The sequence below is a fragment of the Rhinoraja longicauda genome, chromosome 6, assembly GCF_053455715.1.
Source record: "Rhinoraja longicauda isolate Sanriku21f chromosome 6, sRhiLon1.1, whole genome shotgun sequence".
NCBI classification, from domain to species: domain Eukaryota; kingdom Metazoa; phylum Chordata; class Chondrichthyes; order Rajiformes; family Arhynchobatidae; genus Rhinoraja; species Rhinoraja longicauda.
In genome coordinates, this window is record NC_135958.1 from 19617450 (window position 1) to 19627924 (window position 10475).

Sequence of the window (10475 nt, forward strand, 5' to 3'; positions counted from 1 at the left end):
GTGAAGATCTAATTTCCAGGGCCATTATTCATCGTGCCAATCAAAAATGGGATAAAGCCTTAGAACAATAAAAACATTCAAATAATACCAGATGCTTGATTAATTGTTTAGAATACCAAAGAAAACTATGTAACGAGACTGATATGATGAAGGAGGTACGAAATTTGGAATACAGTATAAATGCAAGTTGATAGAGGCAGTGAAAAACATTACACCCAAGATTGAACTAGTCACAATATAGTGAAGGACCAAAGGGTCCTTGGAACATTAAATACAAATCTTTGATGGCAAGAGTTCAGGTTGAGAAACTAATGGAATTCTAATCTTCAATCTATAAAGAATATAAAACAAAAGGTTATCAATCTATAACTCAGATACTCATTGATGGAAAGAATTAGAAGCTCTAAAGAGAGTACAGAGTTGGAATAAATTCTCTTCATAGGTTCAAAGTTTAAATACTTTTCCCACTCATTGGGGAAAGCCTATTAAGTATCCCATTATAACGTGAAAATACTGAGAAATAGCCACATATTATTATGTTGATGGTACACATTGAAGCTTTAAAAATGTTGAAATCAGATTTGACTTTCTTAAAATAAAAAATTCTTATATTGAAAATATTGTAGTGGCCTGGCGGAGGCCAGAGAAAAGGCAAGACTCCAGGCAGTTTTAGGTAAGGTTCTTTATTAGGATGTGAGCTCCTGCTCACAGCGTAGTCCACCTAGGGATGAGCCACGCCTCCCCACGGGCTGGCTTTTAACCCCTTACGCCTGTCTGTCACGTAACGAGGGGGCTGACCCAAGGAGTGGCCTGATCCCCAGGACCGCCACAGGACCCCCCCCCCCCCAAGAACCGGAGGTACAAAACGGACAGGAGGGCGCACGAGGCGACCAGCCCGGGTGCGCACCATGACCGGCGCAGGGACCGGCGACTGACCGACAGGTGGAGGGGTCGTAACAGACACTGGCCGGGGTAACGTGGACGGGGGGCGACCGCGCGGGCGGGGCTGCGCAACCGGCACCGGCCGATCAATGTCCACGTGTGCCGGCTTCAGCCGTGCGACCGAAAGTCTCGCTGCGACCCCCCATGTCCAGAACGAATGTGGCCGAGCCGTGTTGCAGGACCCGGAAGGGGCCCTTGTACGACCGCCGGAGAGGTGATCGGTGTGTGTCCCTGCGCAGGAACACAAACTGGCAGTCCTCCAGAGCGGCAGGGACGTGTGGATGGAAGGTCCCATGACGTGACGTGGGGACAGGTGCCAGCCTGCCCACCGTCTGCCGAAGACGTTGCAAGGCGTCAGAAGGCTGCTCCACTCGACCCTGCGCCGGTGGGATGAACTCCCCGGGAACCGTCAAGGGGGCCCCGTACACCAACTCGGCGGAGGAGGAGGCCAAGTCCTCCTTGGGTGCGGTGCGGATCCCCAGCAAAACCCACGGCAGGGCGTCCACCCAGTCTGGGCCCGTGAGCCGAGCCTTCAGGGCAGCCTTCAGCTGGCGGTGAAAGCGTTCCACCAACCCGTTCGACTGTGGGTGGTACGCTGTAGTGTGGTGTAGGCGGACACCCAAGAGTCGTGCCACGGCCGACCACAGTTCCGAAATGAACTGCAGTCCCCGGTCGGATGTAATGTCCAGTGGCACCCCGAACCGGGCGATCCAGTGCGCCGCCAAGGCCCGAGCGCAGGTGGCCGTCGAGGTGTCCGCCAGCGGAATGGCCTCCGGCCACCGCGTGAAGCGATCGACCACGGTGAAGAGGTGGGTAATGCCCCGGGACGGCAGCAGCGCCCCCACGATGTCCACATGAATGTGGTCGATGCGCTGCCTCCTGCAGAGGCGCACGCACGTGTCGCTGGATTTTTGCAGTTTGGCACGGGATGCAGGTGCGTGCCCAGTGTGTGACCTGCTTACGCAGCCCGCGCCACATGAAGCGGGAGGCTACAAGGGCCACCGTCGCCCGAATGGAGGGGTGAGACAGCCCGTGGAGCACCTCGAATACCCTGCGCAGCCAGACGACAGGGACGATGGGCAGTGGCAGGCCAGTGGAGGTGTCGCACAACAGCGTTGTATCCCCGGGGCCACAGACAATGTCCTCCAGCTGCAGGCCGGACACGGCTGTACGATAGGCGGCCATCTCCTCGTCCCCCAGCTGTGCGGCTGCTAGGGCGGAATAGTCGATCCCCCCGGCCATTTGTAGGACGGCGTGGATCGCGGGTCTAGACAGGGCATCGGCCACCCTGTTGTTTTTTCCCTCCATCACGTCAGGGTCACCAATGTAGTGGCCTGGCGGAGGCCAGAGAAAAGGCAAGACGCCAGGCAGTTTTAGGTAAGGTTCTTTATTAGGCTGTGAGCTCCTGCTCACAGCGTAGTCCACCTAGGGATGAGCCACGCCTCCCCACGGGCTGGTTTTTAACCCCTTACGCCTGTCCGTCACGTAACGAGGGGGCTGACCCAAGGAGTGGCCTGATCCCCCGGGACCGCCACAATATCATTAATTCTATAATTTGAGCATGTCAGGAGAAGGCTATTTAAATTTGGCATATACTCGCCTAAAATCAGAAAGGCTTCAAAATTAAAATGATACCCATTTTAAGTCTGCATTAAGTTTACCCTAAGTATCCTCCGATTTCCTAAAGGCACAAACTCTGGGATTCTGTCCCATATGTATTTGTAAACTTCTCACCCAGGTAGATCATTCTTGCTCTAAGTGTTTAAATACAGGAGTCACTTAACGTAGCCGTCCAAAAGAAACACCGTATGGCTCAGCCACACGGCGGACAGCAATAAGGACAAAGACTCTAATTTGAAGTTCCAAATGCTGTTTTTTGCAAGAACCATGTTTTAATTTGCTGGTACAACAAAACCTCTGTGAATTACTTCCAAATTGCTTTCCAAAAGTGTAAAATTAAACTGGATAAACAAAAAGTTCAGTGTTCTGTCAATTGCTTCAAATTGTTTTAAGTTCACCATGCCCAGCAAACCTTGATAGCTAAGGGTGCACCCCAGCCACATTGCATCTGGTCTCCACCATTATCATCATGCATAACTTCTAGCAGGGGTCAATACTCAGGAACAGATTTAGAGATCATAAACAGCATTAAACTGCCAATTCTCCACGAATTGGACACTGATCTAATCTAAACAGTTTGGGCTTTCAATGGATAAACTTGCTAAGTGTTCAAGGTATACGCCCGCAAATTTATGACTTAATAAAGCCTTAGTATCAGGCTGGCCAATGATGATGAGTGTTGAGCTAGTACCAAATGGACTGTCTTTGGAGGCATGAGTCAACTCAATTCTTCCAGGGAGGTGAGTGTAAAATGAAATTGAGTATTCAATCCACATTGCCTAAAATACACTTGCTGTAGAGAGTGCAAGATTTACAAGACTACTTCCCAGCACAGTATGTTTGTTATATATGCAGATTAGTCTTTTATTCTCCAAGGTTTAGAAGATCGAGAGACAATCTCATTGACTTAAAGAATTCTTGCAAGGTCAGAGTGCACAGGAGGAAATTCCCCTGAGCTGAGAATTCCAGAAATAGGGTCATTGTCTCAGGTTAAGGGGATGCCAGTTAAGACTGAGGTGAGAAGTTTCTTCATTCCAAGTGGCAAGTCTATGGAATTCTGCATCCTAGAGGCTGCACAAAGCTAATCGTTAAGTTAATGCAAACAAAAATGGATAATTTCTGAAGATTAGTGGAATCAAGGGATGTGCATGCAAGAAAGAATGGGAGAGGTGGAAGCCTTGGCCTTGATGAATGGCCAACAATTCCAGGATTTCGGTGAAAGAAGCATATGCTTAAAACCTATGTTCTAATCATATTGCAGTACCTTTCCTCTCCCCAATTAAATTCAGTTTCCCAAAGATGCCATGTCACTTTGAATAATTACTAAAGTAAAACTCTGATAATCCAGCACTCATGGGACTTTGGAAGCGCTGGACCAGATTTTTCAGACTATTATATGTTATTCCTATTAAAATCCAATAAATTTCAGTTTTTAATGCACTGGTAAATTTTCTAGTGAATCCTTGAGTTTGTATGGAGTAAAAGAATTAGTACACCGAGTAAAGCACTCCAGTCCCCAGCTCCATCTGCCAGTAAACCCGACCAATGGAGTTCTGGACCCAAATTCCAATTCCAGCTGTACACCCAGCCCACAATTCAGGTGTAGGCCATAATCCAGACCCCTAGTTCTGGCTGCAAACCTCGCTTACACTGTGGATTTTAGGGTCACATTCCAAACTAATGAGATGGGTGCCACACCATCTGAATTTGCAAATAAATCTGATGCCAAATCACCAGAATTTTACTGTAATGTACCACAAAAAATCTATGGAACTATTATAACATTGAAGAATTGCTGTTTTCTTAAATATAAAAAGCAGAATGGTCAGCCATGATGGATCCTATTCTGCTCCTATAACTTATGAACATGAATGACACCAGTATTAAAAATTATTCCCACACCTAAAAGTACCACAAACTCCAACGTTTTGCTGACTGTTTCACAATTGCCATAAAATCTGAAGTGCAAAAAGTTTAACATGTGCAAATCGTTCACTAAAAGCCAGTTCATCGCTATGCGCTAATAACTGATTACCAAAGCATTTTGCTAATTCTCTTTCAGATCTCAATTTCACTTTTCTATTTAACTGTGAAACAAGAATGAAATTCACAATATCTTTCCAGTATAGATTCAATTTGTTGTCAAGATCTTTACTTTAAGTGATGAAAGGCTCAACTTTTTGAAAAATGAGTGTACTTGGATTGAGTTTTCAGAGAATGATTTGCGTTTGGTGATCATCGGCTTATAAAAAGGAAAGCCTAAAACACTTGGAGAACTTTCCATTAATTTGAAATTAGGGCATGCGTGTACATGTAAGGTACGAATACTTTTTAAACAGTAGCCAGAGTACTTCAAAGTTGGAAACTTAATGAGTCATTGCTAAGTTGCTAGGGAATTTGCTTTTTTTTGCAAACTTTCTATTCAAATAGAATATAAAACAATATAAACATCGCAAAGGGAATTTAAAAATATATACATAGTGAACACACCAACTCCTATCACTCCATCCCCCCACTTTTTACTGATCCTTTATTAGGCCTCGCTCTCGAATGAGTTAGTAACTCTCGTCGAGTTTCAAGTATGACGTTTCTCAAACCTACAACTTTTTCCCCATCCCTTTCAGCAACTAAATAACTCATGCGAGTATTTTCTTTCCTTCTACGATTTGCTTTTAATAAACATTGTTTCCCCTTAGGCCTCAGACTTCACCATGTGAGCGTCTATTCGCCGATCCAGTTTCTCGTAATGAAGGTATCAGAGAAATATCAGATCACAAAGCTGCCTTTCAGTCCATTGTTTTTAAGTTATTTTACAGTTTCTCCCCACTCTCTCTCACGCATACACACACACATTGATACTCTCTCCTCTCGCTCTCTAATGGAGGAGGCCTCAGGCTTCCTGGGCCTCAAGTGCACAGTGCGCGAGAATCGTTTCATGGCAAACTCACATGAGAGATCTCCTGCTGGCTGGATTTGTAATTCTTCTTGGTCAGGTTGTCCACAAGGTAGCTGATTTGAGACAAGGCCAGCGATAACGAGTCAAGATTCATTGCTGGTCGGGGCGGTCAGCTGAGGAAAGCGGGAAATGGTCATTATTCCCCTTTCTTTTACTGGAAAAAGAAAAATTTCTCTTCTCGTTTCAGCGCTTTCCTCTCTCTTTCATAAATATATATAAAAACGATGGAGGAGGGAAGGGATCGCCTTCTGCTAAGTGTTCTCACGGGAGAGTCCGGGGGCCCGATGGTCACTTCAGGAGTGTTTGCTCCGCTTCCGCTCCGGTTCCTCTCAGACTTCGCCCCCCGAGTCTGTCTGTCTGTCTTCGGCCTGTCCCCGGCTCTCGGCTCACTTTTCTCCTGCTGCCGCTGTTCCTCCTCCTCCGTGTAGCCTGAACATGGCGCTGCCTTGCCGGTGGGATAAGAGAGAGGCCGAGATGGGGAGGAGGGGGGAGGGGGGGTGAGTTGGGGAAGGGAAGGGAGGGGAGGGTGGCGGCGGGGAGGTCGGGGGAGAGGAGACGAGAGAGGAGACGGTGTCGGCCTGGCCTGGCTGCGTTTACTCGGGCTCTCGGCTCGCTTTCTCGCACGGTGGGTCGGCGCGGCTGCAAATGGCGGCGGCGGCGGCGGCAGCGGGGCCTCACTCACTGCGCCATCTTGGAACCACCGACAAACACAACAACAAAAAAAACAAAATTAAAAATTTCCTCAGAAAAACTTTTTAGCGCCGGCCAGACACTTTAAAACAAAAGCTCCACTTAAATTTACTCTTAAAAAAAAACCGAATCCAGAAGAAAACAATCCCGAGCCCGCCGATTAGTCGCGCGATTAGTCGGGCGAGAGCGAGACTGCTCCGAGTTTTTTTTGGTGATTGGGGAGGGGGTAAAGTTGAGGGTTTCCGGTCAGCGGGTTGAAGCGGTGAAGAGTTTTGGGGGGTTATTTTTTTTGTTTAAGTTTCTTTTATTTCAGCAATAGTTTTTTTTTAAAACGCCCCCTCTTCTCTCCCTCTCTCTCTCTATATATATATACATATATATATTTATATATATACACATATATATCCAACAGTGCTGGTGGACGCGCCGCTCTCTTCCCTCCAGCCCGCCGCCGCCAGCACGCCAGCCTCAACCTTCCCCTCACTCCCCCCGCCGAGTCCGCGCGCCCGCCGCAGTGGCACAGTCCAACGCTCGCTCGCGCTGCCCGGCGCTAACACCAAATCGTGCCCGCGTCAATTATATATATTTTATTTTACATTAAAATCCATTCACTTTGCCACAGACTCACATCCCTCATTCTCCAGCACATCACTTTGTTGTTTAAGGGGGGGGGGGGGGGAAGGGAGGGAGGGAAGGAGATCTTGCATCACGTGACATTTAATCAGAGTGTGGATTTTTTTTGTTCGAAAAGGGAACGAAATCACTCAAATATACGACCTTTGTCAAGTTTTTTTACGTGTGATCAAAATATAATATACGACCTTTTTTTTTTAAGATTCAAATGGTTGGGGGTGCAAATTGTGGTCATGTGGCTGGGTCATGTGACAAGGCGGCGTCGTCGAGATTTACGCCTTTAGTTCCAATTGTCGCTGGTGTGCACACTTTGCGTCAACAATGTATTCTCATCACAATTACCTCCTCCAACTTCACCACCTTCATTATCTGCAGACACTTTCCCCCATAACATGCAAATGTTGCTCTTCCATGGAGAAGTGTCTATGTGAATATTCTCAAATAGTTTACTTTAGAGATACAGAAATAGGCCCCTCGGCCCGCCGAGTCCACGGCGACTATCGATCATCCGTTCCCATTTGTTCCATGTTATCCCCGCTTTCATTCCCTGCACATTAGGGGACATTTACAGAGTCCGATTAACCTACAAAACCGCACGTATTTGAGATGTGGGTGGAAACCGGAGCAAACCCACGCGGTCACAACATACAGACAGTATCCGAAGTCAGGAGCGAACCCGGGACCAGCGCTGTTCGGCAGCAGCTCTACCAGCTATTTGATTATTTGACCAGATTTTTTTTAAATCATACAGCTGTACAACTTTAAAGCATGGGTTCTGCAATCATTTCAAGAGTAGAGATTAAAGCATGGGTTCTGCAACCATTTCAAGAGTAGGGCTATGCTGTCATAGAATATAGTACAGCGCAAGAACAGGCTCTTCGGCTCACAATATCTGTGCTGAACACGATGCCAAGACCATCTCCGATCTACTTGCACATATCCATATCCCTCCATATTCATTTGCACATCGAAAGACTTAAATGCCACTATCATATCTGCCTCCACCACCAACCCTGGCAGCATGTTCCAAGCACTCAATCACCCTCTGTAAAAACTTTACCCCGCACATCTTGAAACTTTGCCCCTCACCTTAAAGCTATGCCCTTTATATTTGATTTTTCCCACTTGGGAAAAGGGTTCTGACTGTCCTTCAAAATTATTATTCCAGTTAAATAAAAAATAACTAAATTATTTCTCAACCTTATCTATGCTTATGTTATCTATGCTATGTTAACATGACTGTTAAAGCTTGTTGAATAAAAAGTTCAGGCGTACAAAAAAACAAAGTGCTGAAGTAACTGCAAGTTCTGAAGGTGAATAAGTCACCTGGACCAGGTGGACTACATCCCAGGGTTCTGAAAGAGGTAGGTGTTGAGAATGTGGAGGCATTAGTATTGATCTTTCAAGAATCACTAGAGTCAGGAATGGTTCAAGAGGACTGGAAAATTGCAAATGTAACTCCACTTTTAAGAAGGGATACCACAAAATGAAAGGCCATGTTTCCAGTAAAGGGGGAATCTAGAACTAGAGGGCACATGCTCAGAATAAAAGGATGTATCTTGGCCTTTAGAATGAAGATGAGGGTTTTTTTTATCCAGAGGGTGGTGAATCCGTGGAATTCATTGCCAAACAGCTGTGGGGGCCAAGACCTTGGATATTTTTAAAGTGGAGATTGCTTGATTAGTAAGGGCATCAAATGGGGTTGAAAGGGAAAAATAAATCAGCCATGATTGAATGGCGGAGTAGACTCAATGAGCTAAATGGCCTAATTCGGCTCCTATATATTATGGTCTTATATTAAGGCAGCAGGTCAGGCAACATCTCTAGAGGACGTGGATAGACGATATTTCGGGTCGGGAAAGATGCCGACCTGAGTTATTCCAGCATTTTATATTTTTTCATAAACCAGCATCTGCAGTTCCTTGTTTTTCCACTTTCTCGTGGGCTTTGTATTTGCAGTGGACCTCCAGTCTTACCAACGTTTGGGGATGGGGATAATTACTCTCTTTTTGAGTAAAGGGTTACTTTTTGCATAATCCAATACGTATAGTTGGCCTGACACCAATTTTAAGATTAAACTCCCTAGTTTGCACAGTGGATAAAGTATTTGTACTTTATCAACACCTTAAACATTTAAATTTGATAATTTTTAATCTTACATATTAAAAGCAATGTAAACCAGTCTCTATAACCTCTCCTCGATTTAACCCTTTTTACTACAAGATACAAATAAAATGGTGTTTCTCCCTATAAAAATTATATATTCTTTTTTTGGGGATGGCACCAGCACTGAATACAGTATTGCAGTGGATCTAGTTAGTGTTTTGTGCAGCTGTAACAGGACTGCCCCCATATGTGTATTCTTGCTGCCTTTGATAAAGGTAATTAATTGTTAGCCTTTCAATAGTTCACCATGAATACCTAACATGAACCTAAAAACTCAGCCAATCCAATCCCCCTCACCTGTATCCACTTGCCAGGCTTTGTCCTGTACCCACCTCTCTTTTCCTGGTTTCTTCCCACTAAAATCATTCTGAAGAAGGGTTCCAATCCAAAACATCACCTGTCCATTCCCTCCACAAATGCTGTATGACCTGCTGACTTTCACCAGTATTTGTGTTTTGTTCAAGATTCCAGCATCTGCAGTTCCTTGTATCTCCATTTCTCTGAACATCCAGTTTCTTACAATTTACTGGGTAATCTATCTTCCTAAGGTCCAAAGTGGGTGACCTCATACTTTTCTGTATTGAACTCAATCTACTATTTCTTCTCACTTCTTCAATCAATCCTGTTTTACAAACTTTGATACCATCCACCATTATTTATTAACTAAAAATCAGTACAGTACAGATGGCCATTGAATCACCACTGGTTCTTGGTAGAGAAATCTAGTTAGTCCCATTTTCTGTCTCCATAGTCCTGAACTTTATCTGAAAATAATATCCTTTGAAATCTATAGTTGAATTTTCACCCACCACATAGAGGCAGTGCATCATAACTAATGAACATTTTAGATTTTTCATAACTGGATCTTTTCCCATTTAAAAAAATATGTGTCCTCTGTTCTTTCACCTCCCTGCTAATGGAAAAGAAGGTTCTCTCTATTTACTCAGGCTTTATCTGCCATGATTATGCACACCTCTATAAAATGACCTCTCAATTGTTTTGCTTAAGGTATTATAACCCTTGATATTTTTTTATTGGCATCTATGCATCGCTGATAAGGCGACTACTTTTGCCCTTGAGAAGAGGTTATTGAGTCACCTTGAAGAGCTGCAATCCACCTGGTAAAGGTTCGCCCACAATTTTTTGGGGTAGGAAAGTTGAGAATTCAGGAACAATTCAGTGGAGGAATGGTAATATAAAAGTCATGCAATGTTGAGAAGACAGGGAAGGGGATTGGGAAAAGTTTAGAAACTGACTAAGTATGATAAAAAAAATAAAAAGATGACATGCAAGCTAATAAGAAGTAACAAAAAAAAGCTTTGAGATATAAAGGAATATGGCTGCGAAGAAAACTTTGGTCTTTTAGGTTGATACGAGAAAATTGAAAATGAGAAATCAGGAAATGTGGGAGGAGAATACATTTTAATCACGAGACAAAAGATCCTCAGCAACCAAATGGCAACAAGTC

At 44.8% G+C, this 10475-nt stretch overlaps 1 protein-coding gene across 10 annotated transcripts in view; it reads right to left on the reverse strand.

Annotated features, from left to right (window-relative positions):
• Positions 1-6874, reverse strand: part of cnot1 (CCR4-NOT transcription complex, subunit 1) — a 165000-nt gene extending 158126 nt beyond the window's left edge. For 4 of the 10 annotated variants that reach the window (XM_078400639.1, XM_078400634.1, XM_078400632.1 and 1 more), the window contains exon 1: positions 5511-6674. In XM_078400639.1, coding sequence (XP_078256765.1) covers positions 5511-5612 — 102 coding nt within the window. In that variant the 5' untranslated portion in view covers positions 5613-6674. Of the gene's footprint in view, positions 1-5510; positions 6675-6836 lie in introns of those variants that run through there. The other 6 variants (XM_078400638.1, XM_078400637.1, XM_078400636.1 and 3 more) reach the window with 4 other exon arrangements.
• Between the last annotated feature and the right edge of the window lie 3601 nt (positions 6875-10475).